Source organism: Petaurus breviceps, unplaced genomic scaffold (genome assembly GCF_028583685.1).
Source record: "Petaurus breviceps papuanus isolate PSGF00001 unplaced genomic scaffold, PetGlider_PUasm1.0 90763, whole genome shotgun sequence".
Classification (NCBI taxonomy): Eukaryota; Metazoa; Chordata; class Mammalia; order Diprotodontia; family Petauridae; genus Petaurus; species Petaurus breviceps.
In genome coordinates this window covers 7,719,189-7,737,941 of record NW_027187340.1, presented here as the reverse complement: position 1 = coordinate 7,737,941, position 18,753 = coordinate 7,719,189, and the positions used below count along the sequence as shown (strand labels likewise).

General features: G+C 38.2%; 1 protein-coding gene across 1 annotated transcript in view; it reads left to right on the top strand.

The window, feature by feature from the left end:
* CCDC141 (coiled-coil domain containing 141) overlaps nucleotides 1–18,753 on the top strand; it is a 298,856-nt gene that overhangs the window by 224,417 nt on the left and 55,686 nt on the right. Inside the window, exons 17-18 of the mRNA XM_069068555.1 lie at nucleotides 128–304; nucleotides 1,803–1,952. Coding sequence (XP_068924656.1) covers nucleotides 128–304; nucleotides 1,803–1,952 — 327 coding nt within the window. The remainder of the gene's footprint in view (nucleotides 1–127; nucleotides 305–1,802; nucleotides 1,953–18,753) is intronic.

Here is an 18,753-nt window from a genome sequence, read left to right as displayed (position 1 = left end):
TTAATTAGCTGTAGTGATGACACTGATAACTAGGGAAGTGATTGGTAGAATTTTAATTCACTGGTTAAAAAAAAATTAGACAAGGCTGTGCGCCTTGTCATGTAATTGTTAATCCTCTGCATTTCAGCTGGAAAGTCTTACCAAATCAGAAGTGGAATTTCTTGAGCCAATTCTTGAATGGGATGACACCTTCAATGCTAAAGTTCTCCTCTCTGGTTCTCAAGAGAAGAAGGCTCACATAGAACATCTCTATAAACTGGCCCTTTCCTTGGGAATGGACATCATTTCAGCAGTACAGCAACCTGTAAGCAATTTGGAAGAGGGATATCAGTTTTGCTTAATTGTACCTGGGAGTTGGTGTACAACATAAAAGTAGTGCCCCCAATAGCTAAAAACCTATTGTAACACAATACTACATTATAAACTATAGTTATTGGTAGAATTGTTTCTTTTTCTCCCCATTTTACCATGTGGCAAAAGAGGCAACCTAAAAAGAGAAAAATTAGAAAATGAAATGTCTAGGTTCTGGAATCATTGAACATTAGAGACCGTTTCTTAAATTAAAACATGGAGTTAAATATCTTTATTTGACAGATGAGGAAACTGAGACCTAGAGAGGGGAATTGGCTTCCTAGTAGAATAAATGTAGTTAGTAGCAAAGGCAGGATTAGAATTCAGGCCTCCTTATTTCCAGGTACAAAGCTGGAAAACTAGTTCCTTCCTCTGTGATATCTGATCTGTTTAATGATGTTCTTAAAAATAGCAACAAAAGAGCTGGCAGGAGGAAAACTAACTCAAAATTCTAATGAATAAAACACTAGACCCGAATTTTAAAAAACCTTCCTTCCTGTCTTAGAATTCTTGATGTAAAAAAGGCCAAATTCCATTGCAGCATTAGTGGATTCAACATGGATTCTTTGTTGACAGTTACTTTAAAGCTATCATTGGACTGCATGGGTACAGTGTGTCTGAAGTATTACTCCTTGCCCTCCCTTCTCCCCCCACCCCCGCAAAAAAAAAGAAAACCCAAAAGATATTGTTAGAAAAAAATTGCTGTTCCTGTTGGTAGGTTCAAACCCTGCTCTAAGAAGAGCCATTTTTAGGGAAAGCTTATCCTCTTGGAAAAACTTATTTTTAAAGAGATTTTAACAGAAGGGAGAAAAAGGTGCAGGTCTCTTACTTTGTACTAGTAATGTAAATTGTTCTCAAATCTGCATCTGTAATTTAGCCTTGCAGCTTCTGAGCAAAGATTGGAGACATGCATAACAAACCTAAGGTTAAGTTGGAGATGACAAGAAAATGATAGTGTAAGAACCAAGTTTTCTAATGCATATTTTATGCTTTTTGAAGGATAGATTATACCCTTTAATGAATGGTGTCTCTGAGATGGTTGGATATGATGAACAAATGGTCTGAACATAGAGCTTCAGGGCTGGGAATGTAATTGTTAGCATTTCCAATATTGGATGGTGGCTTCTCTCTGAAACAATTGTATTTTAATAAGCAACAGTTAGGGCAAATCAGAAGTCATTTTATTTAAAAACAACAACAATGGTGTCATTTAGAAATGTCATATTTCAAAGTGTGACGGTAAACTCTCATTGCTGTTTGATCTTTTCTCTCTCTGTCTGTCTCTCTCTCTCTCTCTCTCTCTCTCTCTGTCTCTCTGTCTCTCTCTCTCTGTCTCTGTCTCTCTGTCTCTCTCTGTCTCTCTCTGTCTCTCTCTCTCTCTCTCTCTCTCTCTGTCTCTCTCTCTCTCTGTCTCTCTCTGTCTCTGTCTCTCTCTCTCTTTCTTCCTCTAGGCCTGCTTCAATGTTTCTGCAAAGACTCTCCAGCAGCAGCTTGAAATACTCCAAGGTGACAGTATGACCTGGCACTCCAAAGCCGATAAGCACGAGGAGGAGCTGACCTGCATTTTACAGTACTGCTCTACTAAGGAAGAGATAAATGAGGTCTGGTGGAAAGAAGCTATAAATGACCAAAAGCTAGGCTATGCAATAACACTGGCTGCTGCTTGGTATTTATTTATTCCTCCTCCACTCCCAGTGTACCAGCAGATGGCTACCTTCTTACCAATGGATTTTATCCATTGAGCAGTAGTAGCCTCTTAGGGAATCTGGGCTTCTTTTAAGCTTGGATGATATGAATGTCTTCTCATGTTGAGGTAACAGTGGTTTTGTCAGATCTCTCTTGAGAACGGAACAGAATCTTTGGCTGTAGCATTGGATACCAATTCTGAAAAGGCTTCTAACTAGAGTGTATAGATTTCTTTTAAAGATGGCTCCCTGGAAGGGAGGTGTTGAATTTATCCCTCTAATATCTTTGCTAACTCTAAATTCTAGGATCCTATGTCATCATCAATGCAGCTGCATATTGAAATCAGTGAAGTTCAATAGAGACTGTATAATTTTAAGCAAATTGACTAATATTCTTTGGAAAGATACTGAGTAACAAAATGCAGTAGAAAGCATGCCATTTACTCTTGATGTGACTTTGGGCAACTCTTTCTTCTCTAACCCTTCATTTCCTCATCTATAAAATACGAGTGGAATAGATGGCTTCTAAGGTTCCTTAAATCTTCATTCCTATGATCAACAAGGTCAAATGTGTGATCTTACCCAAATTGAGTACTTCTTTTTTCCCCTAGCAAAACAAATGTATCACAGTAAAATAGGCAACAAAAGAGTCTCTGTCCCCTTTCCTTGCCCCTCCCCCCTCTGTCTCTCTCTGTCTCTCTTTGTCTCTGTCTCTTTCTTTTTCCTTCCTGTCTGTTTCTGTCTTTCTGTCTCTCTCTTTTTCTCTGTGTCTGTCTTTCTCCTCTCTGTCTCTGTCTCTACTCTGTTTCTCTCTTTCTTTCTGTCTGTCTGTCTCTTTCTGTTCTGTCTCTACTCAGTCTGTCTCTTTCTGTCTCCTATCTGTCTCTTTCTCTGTTTCTCTCTGTCTCTGTATGTCTGTCTCCTCTCTCTTTCTGTCTTTTCTGTCTTTCTGTCTCTGTCACTCTGTCTCTGTGTGTATCTCTGTCTGTCTCCTCTCTGTTTCTCTCTTTCTCTTTGTCTCTCTCTGTCCACCTTTCTCTCTCCTCTCTGTTTCTATTTCTGTCTTTGTCTGTCTCTGTCTCTCTCTCTCTCTCACACATACACACACAATCACAGGATTTGAGCTAGAAGCCTCCTTTTAGCTTTAAATCTATGATTCTGTGCTTTAGTTTATCTAGACCCTTCTCTATGAAAAGGAAAGTAAATTCCAGAAAGGCTATTCAACTTAGCCAAGGTCGCCTAAGACCTTAAATAGCACACAGTTTCCTCTCACACATAGGAGAATGAGCTAGATTCCACCCCTCCGTTCCCCCTCTTACTCGAACCTACCAGCGTCATATGGTTTCCTGGGTACAATAGGACAATGGCACAAATTAGGATGTAGGGCATACGCCTGTACCAGGGTGGGAAACCAGACTAAGTATTTCTGAGTTTTGTTCCTTTCCATCCCAAGAGGAAATAAGAAAGCCCTGCTCTAATCCATACTACTTATGTTTATCCTATTAATTCTAGATCCAAAAATATTATCAGAAACTGTCATCTCATAGTAATATAGTAAGGAAAATCGGTCACTTAGCAGTGGCCTAGTTCCAAAATGCAGGGAATACCCACTTATCATTACCCACAGCATAATTAGCCCTGTGGTTTTAGATTTCAGGCAGGTGCATGTTCTATAAAATGATCATGACTTGAACATGGCATGAGAGAGAGAATGTGGCCCCTTCCCTTCTAGATCCAGAACAACAGGAGGGAAACAGGAACAGAGATCTGACAACTATTTTTATTTCAGCCCTGTGCAAATGATTGTAGAGCTTTGCTATTCTTTTTTTTGTGACCCAGGAGATATAGCTTTGGGACTGAGACAAGTTTGGGGCTGTGAGTTATTAGATATAGTCCCTCTGCCATCCAGAGATGTAATAATTGGGTCTTCTGGGTGCCCCCAAGTTATAGTCCGCAGCTAACATGTTCTTTCTCAGTAATAACTTGCAATGCTTTGTTAAAGAAAACACCCAGGGACTCCAGCTCTTTTTTAAAACAGGACTACAGTCTCATACATCTTGACTAGAGCAGCTGGGGAAACATTTTTTGTCTTTTTTTTTCTAATATGGCCTTATGATCCCTTGTACCCGAACAAAATCACTTTCCTGTACTCAGGGTCACATTATATGGCTGCTGAGTCCCTTCTGACTTTCAAATTCTATGATTCTGTGACTCATTCCTTTTTTATCATTGTCTTTGTTGTACAAAAGTGGTTATTCCTAATCCTTTAGAGATGGTCAAGCAAGGCATTTCTGAATTTACTGATGCCATAGGTAGGACCACTCCCAGCTGCCTTAGCCTAGTCTCTGTTTGTACGATGGGGAGACTAGCCAAGTGGTATCATTTGTGAAGCTGGGTCTGGCTGACGGGTTCTCAGATTCAGTACTTTTATTTTTTAAATTTTTTATTTTTCGGGGTGGGGAGGAGAAGACAGGGCAATTGGGATTAAGTGATTTACCCAAGGTCACATGGCTAGTAAAATGTCTGAGGTTAGATTTGAACTCAGGTCCTCCTGACTCCAGGGCTGGTGCTTGATTCATTGTGCCACCTAGCTGCCCCTCTACTTTTATTTTATAAGGCTATCACCTCTGGGTGGACAGCCTTTCCAGAAGCCAGGGGAAACAGAGCTACAAAGGTAGCTTCTGGGAATGACAGAAGTGTCTCTGGACTAGCCAGGGATATGATATCAGGGATAATCAGCCTTCTACCAAAGAATAGTCCATGGCTGGTTCTGTGGTCTGATTGGAGAGTTGTGCTTTGTGTTCCTAGACTAGAGACAGAAAAAGAGTGGAGGGGCAGCTGATCATATTAGTCTCAGTGTTATCTCTAGCACTGAATGATATAACCAGGGCAGGCTAGGATAGAGAATTCTTTTGTTTGTACTTAGAGCTCTGTGCTTCTTGGGTGAATGGCAGGTATATTGAGCATTGTTGTTTTTCTGTCATTCAGCAGTTAATTTACAAATTTACTCTTATTTGTTCACTTCATTTGCTAATGGAACAGCAGTCCTAGCATTGCTTAGTTTAATTGGAGGTAAAACTATCATGGAATCTCAGAATTTTAGAGATGCAAGAAACCTTAGGTATCATCTTGTCCAATAACCTTATTAACTAAATTTAAAACATGAAGTCTTAAAGATGTCACATGGCAGCTACGAAGTCACAAAGCTAGTGAATGGGGCAGCCACAATTTCAGCCTACATCGCCTAACATTCAAAGAAATGCTCTTTCCATGAATAGCTTGTTCATGAACTAAGCATCTATCAAGCACCTCTTCTGTGCACCCCACGAGGTGCTCTGCTCTGCAATTAAAAAGGATATGTACAGGACGTAGTCTTGGAACTCTAATAACAGTGGGAGAATCAGAACATGTAAAACAAAGATAATTATAAGACAACTTCTTTTTTCCATTTCTAATTGGAATTTATTTATTTTTAGTTTTCAACATTCATTTCCACAAGATTTTGAATTCCAGATTTTCTCCCCATCTTCCCCCCAAAGCCCCACCCCAAGATGGAATGCATTCTGATTACCCCTTCTCCAAGTCTGCTCTCCCTTCTATCACCCCCTCATTATCCCCTTCCCCTTTACTTTCTCATAGGGCAAGATAGATTTCTATACCCCATTGCCTGTATTTTATTACACAGTTGCATATAAAAAATATTTTTTGACATTTGTTTTTAAAAACTTTGAGTTCTATATTCTGTCCCTTCATCCCTCCCCACCCACCCCCCATTGAGAAGACAAGCAATTCACTATAGGTTATACATGTGTAGTCATGCAAAACATTTCTATAATAGTCATATTGTAAAAGACTAACTATGTTTCCCTCCATCCTATCCTGCCCCCCACTAGTTCTATTTTCTCCTTTGACACTGTCCCTTTTCAAAAGTGTTTGCTTCTGATTACTTCCTCCCCCAATCTGCCCTCCCTTCTGTCATCCTCCCCCCTCCTCCTTGTCCCCTTCTCCCCTACTGCCCTGTAGGGTAAGATACCCAATTGAGTGTGTATGTAATTCCCTCCTAAGGACAAATCCAATTAGAGTAAGGTTGACTCATTCCCTTTCACCCCCTTTCCCTCCATTGTAATATTTTTTCTTGCCTATTTTATGTGAGATAATTTACCTTATTCTATCTCTCCCTTTATCCTTCTCCCAATATATTCCTCTCACCCCTTAATATATATTCCCTTCAACTACCTTAATACTGAGAAAAGTCCCATGTGTTACAAATGTCATCTTTCCATGTAGGAATGTAAACAGTTCAACTTTAATGAGTCTGTTATGATTTCTCCTGTTTATCTTTTCATGATTATCTTAATTATTGTATTTGAAAGTCAAATTTTCTGTTCAGTTCTGGTCTTTTCATCAAGAATGCTTGAAAGTCCTCTATTTCATTGAATGTCTATTTTCTCCCTGAAATTTTAATCCTAGCTCCTCTGACCTCCAGAATTTCATGTTCCAAGCCCTCTGACCCCTGTAAGACAACTTTTTAGGAAGTTCATGTTTATGTAGAATAGACTGTACTTGAAGAGAAAGCAGGATATTGTGGACAGAGTGGTCAACACAGAAGACCTGATTTCATAAGACTCAGGGTTTCCAAATATCATCTTCACTATTTACTAGGTATGAGGTCTTAGGTATGAGGTTGGTTTATCTTGGTTAGCTGAAACATTTTCATATAAAAAATGAGGATAATATTTTTATTATTTAGCCCACGGGGCTATTGGTAGAAAAAAGCTTTGTAAAGTACAATATAATTATGAATTGTTATGTAAGTTTTAAGGGAAGTTAGAGTAAGTGAAATGGCACCCCAAGTTGAGGTAGTTGGGGAAGACTTTTGGGGGAAGTGACATTATTTTGGCTTTTAAGAAGGTCTAATAAGAAATATAATCCAGGCAGGGGGCAGAGTACAAGTAAAGTCAGACCCAAAGATGACTTAAGAGCGTATGGTGGATGATAATTCAGTTAAGTGTTTACTGATAGAAGCCAGCTTCAGAATCAGGAAAATCTGTCTTTTAAGATCACCTTTGAGACCTACAAGGCTGAGTGACCCTGGGCAACTCTCAACTTTTCAGGGCCCTGGACAATTCCTTAAGTCACTAATATAGGGTAGTTTCTGATATGCACTAGTGAAGTGAATTCTGAATTAGATGAAATTTATATGCAATTTGATACTTCCTGAACCAATGAGATCACGGGCTATCTGAACCAACAAAACCCAGTACTGGCCTGTTAGATGCTGAGGATACAAAAGTGTAGAACAACAGCAACACAGTATCTGCCTTCAGGAACAACCTGATTGGACACAAATAAGTAAGATTTAAGGTAGGATGAATTAAGGACAAAATGCATTAGGAAAATTGCACATGGTAGAGATCACTTTTGCCCGGGGGGGAGGGGAGTGATAGATCAAGAAAGGTTTCAGAGGAAAATAGCATCTAAGATCATGGCTATAGGCAGATAATTCAACAAGCAGGGAGGAAGAAGGAACAAATTCTAGGCAAAGGCATGCACACAGCCTGCTTGAATGTACAAAAGAGGGAGAGGCCAGAGTGAAACTAGAGAACATTGTCCCTGTGGGCTATGGTGTTATATTATTAACAGAAAGAGAAAACCTAGGTAAAAAAATGCAATAAATTAGGCTAGATTCAATTCTCACCATAAACATATGTAGCTGCTGTGCAAAACAGCATCAGTTCCCTGGGCTTTTCAACCTAATTTAGGTTTAATGGAAAAATAATTGTAAGGTATATTTCCAGTACTCCTTAGTCTAAATAATGAGTACTTGTTATGTTTTCTGTTATGGAACTCAAAATAGCAAGAAACAGCTGAATTCCACAATGTAATAAATGGTAATGTTTGGCATACAGACATTATTATTACTATTACATCTGGGGCACTTGAAACACTAAATAAAATACAAATTTTTATTGAACTAATTTTTATTATTATTTACAGAGGACAGGGTACTACATAAAACAATAATGTTAGGTTCCTTACCCAGCAGCCTACCATTTTATTAAATCAGCTACAGAACTTAATAGAAAGGATATGTGTTATACATTGCTTGGCTGCCAAGGTGTTGAAAGCCCTTCACAAATGATGTTTACATGAACACTAATTGACCACCAACATACTTGTCAGCGGGCTAATCATAGTTCTCAGGATACTCTTCTCTCACCATCAGTCTAGAAAGTGGAATTCAGCTGGACCTTGTCCGCATGGTCTCTGTTCCTTTAAGATATAAATCACTCATCTTCTCAATACATTTTCATATTCTACCTGTTGTCAGTTCATAGCATAGTGGTCAGTTATTTTAGAAACCAGACTGGTCAGACTGTGCCAAAATCAATTTTAATTAGACTGACTTAAACTATGCTAAAGGGAGATGTATAGGTGACTCAGTAGATAGAGTGCCAGCTCTGGAGTCAGGCAGACCTGAGTTCAAAGCCTTCCTCAAGCACTTATTAGCTGTGTGACTCTTGGCAAATCCCTTAACCCTGATTGCCTCAATTCCTCAACTGTAAAATGAACTGGAGAAAGAAACAACAAACCATTCCAGAATCTTTGCCAGGAAAACCCTAAATAGGGTCATGAAGAGTCAAACAGGACTGAAATGACTCAACCACAACCACAAAGGGAGACCACATTAGATTTGGGGAGAGTAAATTGTTCAAGGGGTTGAAAACAGTGTATTTATGGAACTATGATGTGATGCCCTTTATAAGCAAAACAACAACAAACTAATAAGCAATTCACTCCCATTATCTGATCTAATGTAAAAAAAGATGAACTTTTTAACCTCAGTTGTATAGCATGAGTTAGAAAATTATTATCACCTTTGTCTATACCTCAAACATTAAAAACAATGTCCTAAGGTTGAAAGATGGGGTAGGTTTAATATTTTTTCATTTCACCCTAGAAAATATATTTATGTATAAACTTTGAACACCATTGTAGATTTGTGTGTGTGTATGTGGGTGGGTGGGTGGGTGGGTGGCAATCAGTACCAACTGACAAGATGTTCAGTCATTCAGTCAACTCTTTGTGTCCCCCTTTGGGTTTTCTTGGCAAAGATACTGAAATGGTTTGCAGTTTCCTTCCCCAGTTTATTTTATAGATGGGGAAACTAAGGCAAACAGAGTTTAGTGACTTGCCCAGAGTCTCACAGCTGGTACCTATGTGAGGCCAGAATTGAACTCAGGTCTTCCTGACTCCAGTTCTCTATTTACTGTGCCACCTAGCTGCCCCATCAAAGGCACAGGTTAACAGTCCATATGAAATAACCATATGAAACAGGTCATAAAATCATGGGTTGGTGAGGCTGGAAGGGATTTTAGATATCATCTCCTACCACCTCTTTGTGTTACAGATGAGGAAACAGACCTAGGCAGGGAACTTATCCAAAGTTACACAATGTCAAAGCCAGAACTAGAGCCCAGTCTTCCCTGCTAAGGGCCCTTTCTATTACTCCACACTGCTTATTCTAGTTTGGTCACTTTTTGTTAAATTTCTATATTTAGCATGATAAGTTGATTTTAAGCCTGTTTTTATTATGCCCACTCAAAAATCACTTTACATTTGCATGATGCTAATGCAATTTTCTGTAGTCCCAACATGGTTAATATGTCCCTGATAGAGAATGGAAGGAGAAAAGGAAATAAGTCAATGACACATACTTTCAAAATAACTATTCTGGACAATTACTTTTAGACAGATATTATCTAACTTATAAATTGTTCCATAATAATAATAACAATAATACATTACATTACCTATCTGAAGCTCTTCTATCTGAAACATAGATGAGAACCAGGGAATAAATATATTTCTAAAAGTCCTCTAAGAAGCCCAAAATGAAAACCACAACATCTATGCCTATGTGCTATGCATGAAATTTTTATATAGGGGAGTCTCTCAGGCCATTCACTCAGGGCCTATTTGTAATTATTGTATACACAATTCAAACAAATTTGATTTCTTTTTGCAAACTCTCAAATCCAGCCTTTGACATTTATTACTTGTATGTCCCTAGACAAGTCTCTTAACCTGTTTGTCTCCATTTCCTCAAATCTATAAAAAGAGGATCATAATAGGAACACTGCTCCCAAGTTGTTGTGAAGATAAAATAATATTTATAAAGTGCTTTACAATCCTTAAGGTATTGCATAAATGCTAGCTATTATAAGCATTATATGTTTTTCTGCAGCCAGAGGGGAGAAATATCCATCAACTATGCTGTTCTTCAGATGACAAGACAGTCACCGTTCATCCTGTACTCAAAACATTTCCAGCTGGGTAGGGCCTGTCTAAGCTTTGCACACCTCTTGAGATTACAGAATTATTTCAAAGTCATTCTCAGTCATTGGCATAGCATGTTAGTAGAGAAAAAAATACTATAAGGACTGAAAATGAACTTGGTATCATTCAGCGAAGGGACAAACGAGCCCAATCCAATGAAGAGTATACATCTTGATGATTCTAATCATTAAGAACATGTTAAATTATTGACAGTTTATTCTGCTTAATTACTCAGGGAAGTAGGTGATATATTTTTAAAAGAAATCTAAATGAGTTAAATAGAAACTGTTTTGAATGCTTTAATGGGAAAAGAATTTAACTTATTCAGAAAATATGGACATTCAGAATTATTCTCTAAAAGATCCAGATAGACATAGTTTTTTAAAAAAACTAACTTTCGTTTTTTGACCCCTACAATTAAGGTGAATCTTAATCAACACAAAAGGCTTTTTCAGTGCCTAAAATGTTTGAATAATTGTGATAAATGGCTGCCACAAGATTTTTTTAAAAAAGAAGAAACTACTGTCTTTTCTTTCCAAATAGACCCCTTTAGAATTACTGATACAGGAGAACTTTCCTTTACTCCAAACATTATACTGCTATGACTAGCTCAGTGGTCTGTAATTTGGGGGTTGGGAAAGGTAGGCTCCTGGAAAAGAGCTAGTATAGAAAGAAAGAAATAGGAAGGGGGCTGAAAAGAGGAAAGAGGTCCTAAAGGCCCAAAGATATCTCCTGCTCTCATATCTGAACTTTGAGAAACACTGTCTTTTTCTCAATTTCCTCTTTTAAAATGTTCATACTTGGAATAGCATCTGAGACCACAGCAGGGTGGTTAATAAGGTCCTGGACTTGGAACTGGGATGTTTTAAATAATATTTTATTATTAATAAGTTTAAAAGAATCATAATAATACCTAACTTTTGAAAAGCACTTTAGGTTTGAAAAATGCTTTGCATATGTTAAAATCATTTGATCCTTACAAAAACCCTAGGAAGTAGGTACTAGTACTGTCGTTGTTGCTGTTTGTCCCTTGTTCTTGAAGAGGACCATGACATCAGGAAGGTGATGCCATGACTGGCAAGTGAATTGAATTTAAGTGAGGGAGGGCTGGGCAAAGTCACCAGCCTCACTCTCTCTTCCAGGGCCATCCAGGTCTAGTGGCAAGATATAGATCAGGATGACTGGAGAAAGCCCAGGATGGAGTGGGAGATCTTGGCCTTTTTAAGCTAAGGTCTTTGCAAGTTTTTGCTTTGACTGAGGCAGTGCCCATTCAGTGATTAAGGTTAAGTAAGAAATAAGCCAAAGGATGGCCTCTTTTACCTAATCAAAAAAAAAATCGATTTGGGAGGGGAAGACCCTCAGGGTTTCTGGCCAAAATGGAAGCAATTGCTATTTACATTCATCAGTGAGAAGAGTAGGCTCACTGGTCTCTAAGGGTCCCTTCCAGTTCTTAACCTTCTGGGTAGAATAGAATACACATACTCCCTTGACCCCTAGTATGAGTAATTTATCAGAAAGCTTTTCTTAATTAGATATAGACAATAGTGGGCTAATGGAGGAAAGCCTTTGGCAGAAAGACAAAGACAGGAAAGTATTTGAAAGAAATAAAGAGCTTATGAAAGGGGAAGGGGTCTGAGGCACTGAAATTATAGAGATTTTACAGGGGAGCCCAGGGATAGTTACAGTAAAACACTTGACTTTTTTCTCTACTGAAAATATCCTCTGTCACCTATACAAATGTACTGTGGCCACACACTGCCTATGAATGGCAGGATTCATATACTTTCAGCCAAGTCAGACAAACCTAAGAAAAGCAAACTTCACCTGAATCTTTGTTCATTGTTTCTATCTCAGTCTACTTGTTTTCAGCAGACTCGGAGCCTAATATCTGACTCTGACTTATTTTAAGAAGGGTTACGATTTCAAAGTAATAACTGTCATTTTTTCCCTAATCATCTACTCATAAAATATATTTCTTCCATCACAATCCTACAGATTCTTCATTGTAGGATGGCAATGACCTTGGTTCCTTGGAGGCTTATTCTAACAGTTAACTCTGACAATGTCTATCAAACTGTTAAGTTCTCAAACTTTGGTCTAGAGATGAACTATATGTCTGTAGTTCTATGACTAAAACAATTAAATTTGGAAAGACTCATAATAATAACTGACATTTATGTGGTACTTTCAATTTTCCAATGTTCTTTATATATTATCTCATCTACACCTTGAGAAAATCTTGTGGGATAGGTATTACAGGTATCATTTCGCCCATTTTACAGATGAGGAAACTGAGGCTCACAGAGATGACCATATTTATATGCCTTCACACATCCAATAAGAAGGTAGCCAGGTGACTCAGTGGATAGAGAGCTGGGCCTGGAGTCAGAAAGACCTGAATTCAAATTCAGTCTCAGACACTTACTAGCTATGTGATCTTGGGCAAGTCATTTAACCCTGTTTACCTCAGTTTCTTCAAATGTAAAATGAGATAGAGAAGGAAACGGCAAACTATTCCAGTATCTTTGCCAAGAAAACCCCAAATGTGGTCATGAAGAGTCAGACATGACTGAACAGCAATAATATCCAGTAATATCAGAAGCAAAATTTAAATCCAGGTTTTCCTAATTCCTGGTTCAGTACTTCATGTTCACTAGGCTATGCTATGTTGTCTCTCCTCGTAAGAAAAATGGTCACCAGATGAAGAACTTTTACTGAATCCACAACCTCTCATGAAGACTGTCTAGTAAGGTATAGAAGGTTAAGGTCTGTATGCACCTGGGTGGGGTAGCAGAGAGAGCACTGGGCTTGGGTTCAGATCTCACCTCACATACTTAGTACCCATGTCATTGTAGACAAATCATTTAACTTTTCTCAGCTATAATCTCCTCATTTGTAAAATGAGAAGATCAGACTTAGCTTCTGAGGTCCCTTCCGGCCCAAATCTGTAATCCTATGGTCTATGAAAGGGGCATTTACCTCTACCAATGAAGTCATGGATTCTTTCAGTTGCTTTTTCCACATGTAGCCTGGCCCAAATATCTTCTGTGGAAGTGCTTGCTTATATCAACTGTCTAAAGCACAGCCCCAAAATGGCAGGGGAAGGGACGGAAAAATTAAACACTTAGAAATCCAAGTTGCCCCTGGTTTCCCCAAAGTGTTTTTTAAACATATGAATATGTTTTCATTTCAATCACCACAATGTTGTTATTATTTTTATTTTGGTAAATCCAATATATGGTAACTCTTGCATCAACCTATGCTTTTATCAGTTGCCTCTTCTGATCCCCTCAAGTTTAGCAGTTGGCTTTAGACATCTCTGACCATTCTGCACGTTTGACAGGCTGACTAAAATTAGAAACAGCTGCGTGAATCATGACACCACGGATGAACAAGACGGATACCTAGTTCTGTCAGATGAGAAAACAGAAGCAAGGTTTTGGGGTGGGGTTAGGAGGGCAGAATAAACCAGGGATGAAAGGATTTGCTAGGTTTTTTTAAGTTGAAGTAGTAAGTGAGAACTTCAGGAGTGTCTAAGAGATCTTTCTATTGCTCTAGATACAGTCATCCCCAGGATCTTCTTGTGTTTATAACTTCCATTTAGAATGGTGGTAGTAAAAGCACATGGCCTTAAGTTTGAATTGATTCTCCAGTGAAGCCCAAGGGGAAAAGTATCAGCAGCTGCAAATGTTAGACAAGAGATCTCATGTGTCAGAAATGAGCCGGTCCCATTTCAACATGCCCACATTGCCATGAAGAGATTCTCTGGCCTTATAAATCATCTTTGGCAGAAGGGCATAAATTACAGCAAACAGAAATAAACTCTTACTCATCTTTTATCAGTATTTCTGGATCCGAACTTGACTTTTCAAGTTTCATAATATGGAGTTTAAGTATTAATTCTAAGACTTATTCCTTGTCAACTTGACTTCAAGGAGATATTAATCTTTCTAATATGAAGGAATAGATATAGCAAATTGAGCACCACACAGAGTCCCAACCTTTACATTTGACCAAATTTTTATTGCTAATTTTTTGGGTTTGGGTGGATTTTGACAAAGAAGTTAATCCATCCTGGGGAAAAAAAAGTCAGATCTAACTAAATGATCTTTTGGGATAATGCAAATGATCCAAGGATGTATCATGGGTATTCTCTGTTTTCTCAAGCATGATAGATGGCATGCCTGAAGCTGCAGATGAGTCTCAGTCAATTATGCCCTTTGGGACCATGAAGGCACCTGCCACAGTTATACATGAATATAGACCTTGATATTTTGATCCAATAATTTAATTCATTTCCCCTTTTTACATCAAACTCACATGACTTCCTAATCCCCAGATGACATAGAATTTTAAAACTTTGTTGATTCTTTGGTAAACATGTTAATTGAACAATAATACACTTTTAATTTGATAATTATTCAATGAATAATCAGATAGATGTCCTTACTTCAAGAAGTATCCTTAATATTTTTGGATGATATGTTTTTTTCTCTACACAGAGCATGCTACTTAAATATTATATTTTATAAATGCAGATGTTTAATATGTCTCCATCTCCTTGGTTTAATCATTACATAAAACTTGTGTTTAATAATCATATTTAGTATATTAACATCATAAATACTATTAATCATTCATAAGTGAATCTAGATAAGAATTCTAATTCTTACATGATAATAACAGAGGCAATGCTGATTTTGTTCCAACTATTCAAATCAGCTGGCACTTTGCCAATGATTTCCCTAAGTGTTAAAGATAAGTCCAAAAGATATCTTGACCAAGTTGACCCCTTGAGATGTTTGTTCCCATAACATAGCAGAATTTCAAATAATCACTCTGATAAAATGCTTTTTAGGGCAACCAGGGTGTTATTATGACACTAATAACTGGGCATGAGAGCAATCTTTATTCCTTCTGAAATAATTTGTTTGTTGTCATTAAAAGATTGTTTACATGTTATCCCAGCTTCTATTAACAGCTCACATTTCGCCGTGTCATGGAATAGACGCTCAATAAATATTTATTGAATGGAATTATCAGCTATAATATGGACATGCCTTTCAGATAAATGCCTCCATACAAATTTAAAACAAGTATTGCTTATTGTTAGGTTCTTCACTATTTTATGGCATGGTTGGGGACATAAAAAGTAGGGTGTTTCCAGTGCTTCCTATGTTAGCAATATTTTCAGTAGGTTCTTAAATTCTGGGAAATATTTGTCAGGCTTACATAGTTTTTATTAGAATGGGTCAATTAAATATGGAATCAAAAAAGTAGGCTCTTCATTCCATGGTCAGGTATTCTCATTTGTCATAAGAGAATTTTGCTTTCCTTAGATGCAATGGTGATTTCTCTCAGACCTTTTGTTCAATGATCTACAAATGCCAAATCTCTTCCAGAAAATACATGAAGAATATAATTGGTTAAATTATTTAGAGCAAGAATCTGCAAGCCACCATTGGATCTATTCCTCCTCTCTACCATTTATGTCTCATTTTCAGTTCTCCATTTGCCATCTTTACACAGACATATCTAGGTGACTTATGAGAATTTTGCACAGTGTGACTGTGTGAGCTGATCTGAGTTGAAAAACAAGGAAAGAATCAGACTAAAAGTTAGAGTACGTGTGTGTGTGTGTGTGTGTGTGTGTGTGTGTGTGTGTGTATATATATATATATAACACAGGATATCAAAAAACTCTTTGTAGATGTTAAAGCTAATAAAACTTAAACCACCATTGATATTTTTTCTATACCCCATATTCAAACCCCTGAATTTAAGAATGTAGCATAGTAAGAAATGGAAGGACTTAGAATACAGATAGGTCCTGATTAATGTAGGAAATGGTCATATGTATTCAAATTTGCACTTTTTTTGTTGGTTTGTTTTTTTTAGAGAGGGGAAGGCAGGGCAGTTGGGGTTAAGTGACTTGCCCAAGGTCACACAGTAAGTGTCAAGTGTCAGGTCACATTTGAACTCAGGTCCTCCTCATTCTAGGACTGGTGTCCTATTCACTGCGCCACCTAGCTACCCCTAAATTTGCACTTTTCAAAGTTATAATTCCATAAAATATTGTGATTAGGTTCAGTTCATTGGAAATACATAGTGCAAATTAAAAAATTTTGTGACCACTTCATAAGATTCATTATTCATACTCAACAGGACCTAGCCATCGATTCTTTAGAGGACTTTAGTAATAAAATAATAATTGATTTGTGAGCATATTATAGTCAAAGGCGCTGTGAAAGCAGATGACCTAGGTTTTTATTCCCTTCTAATACTTATAAGCTAGATTCAAATCCTACCTATAGTTACTAGCTATGTACAAATCAATCAATCAATAAACATTTATTAAGTCCCTACTGTGTGTCAGGAATTGTGCTAAGGTATGAACCAAAAGACAGTTGCTGCCCTCAAGGAGCTTACAGTCTAATGGGAGAGGCAATATATACACAAATATATACAAAGAAAGACATATACAAGATAAATAGGAAATAATTAAGAAAAGGAAGATAGTGGAATTAAGAGGGGATTGAGAAGGTTTCCTATAGGAGGTGGGACTTACAGGGAGCCAGGGAAATCAGTAATCAGAGTGGAGGAGGGAGAGTGATCCAAACATAGGGGAGAGTCTAGAGAATGCCTGGAGCCATGAGATAGAGTATCTCATTGGCCAGGAGGCCAGTGTCACTGGATGGAAGAGAACCTGTCAGGGAGTAAGATGTAAGAAGATGGGAAAGGTGGGAGGGTTGGGTAGGTTAGAAAGGGCTTTGAATGCCACACAGAGCATTTGGTACTTGCTTTTGGAGGCAATAGGAAGCTAATAAAGTTTACTGAGTGGATTGGGGGCGGTGGACAACATAACTGTATCTGTATTTTAGGAAAATCACTTTAGTGACTGAATGAAGAGTAGACTGGAGTGGGGAAAGCTTTGAGACAAGTAGGCTCTCCAGTAGGCCATAGTCTAGGCATGAAATGGTGAGGACATGAGAATGGTGGCAATGTAAGAAAAAAAGAAGGGGGTGTATTTGAAAGATATTGCAAAAGTTAAATCAACAGGGCTTGGCAACAGCTTGGATATGGGGGATGAGTGGTAGTGAATAATTCGGGATGATTCATAGACTGTTAGCCTAGGGGGTTGGGAGAATGGCATTGCCCTCCCCAGTAACAGGGAAAGTAGGGGGTGGTTTAGAGGAAAGAATAAATTCTGCTTTGGACATATTGAGTTTAAGATGTCTACTGGACATCCAGTTCAAGATGTCTGCAGTTGGAGATGCAAAATTGGAGGTCAGTTGAGAGACTGGGGCAGGGTAGGTAGATTTGAGAATCATCAGCATAAAGATGGTAATTAAATCCATGGAAACTGATGAGAATATCAAGTCAAGTAGAATAGAAGGAAAAGAGAACAGAGCCCAGGACAGAACCCCAAGGGACTTCTATGGTTAAAAGGCATAATGTAGAGAAGGATCCAGCAAAGGAGACAGAGAATAAGGAGTCACGTGGGTAGGAGGAAGACCAGGAGAGAGTGGTATCCACAAAACCTAGAGAGAAGAGAGTTTCAAAGAGAGAGTGATCAGCAGTGTCAAAGACTGTAGAAAGATTTAGGTAAATGAGAGTTGAGAAAAGACCATTGGATTTGGCAATTAAGAGGTACATTAGTAACTTTGGACAGAGTAGTTTCTGTGTGATGAAGGTTAGAAAACAGATTGTAAGGGGTTAAGAGGAGAGTAAGAGGAGAGAAAATGGAGGCACATATTGTAGACAACCATTCTGAGGAGTTTAGCTATAAAGGACAGAAGAATAGAGGACAACAGTAGGGCTGGAAAGGTCAAGTGAGTTTTTTTCAAGATAGGGGAGACATGGGCATGTTTGTAGACCGCAGGAAAGGAGTCAGCGGAGAGGGAGAGATTGAAAATCAGTGCAAGAGTGGGGATGACAGAGCAGGCGATATGTTGGAGGAGGTGAGAGAGAATGGGATCACTTGAACAACCAGTCCGAGTTTTCCACTGATATAAAATTTCCACCAGCTAGTTCACAGTCTTGTTGTAAAACTCAGAAAGACAATATATGTGAAGTGCTTTGTAAACTGTGTCAGAAATGACAGCAGCAGAAATTGTCTTGCTAAGAAGCCTAGGAAATTGAACTCAGAGTTCTTAACCTGGGGTCCAGAGACCTCAGAGGGTCCAAGAACTTGAATGGAAAAATAAATCACATCTTCATTGTCACTAACTTCTGGTTTCTTTTGTCTTCCTGTGTATTCTATTTTATGCATTTAAAACCATTCTCCAAAGGGATCCAAGGACTTCACAATAGGCTACCAAAGAGTCCATCACACACACACACACACACACACACACACACACACACACACACACAC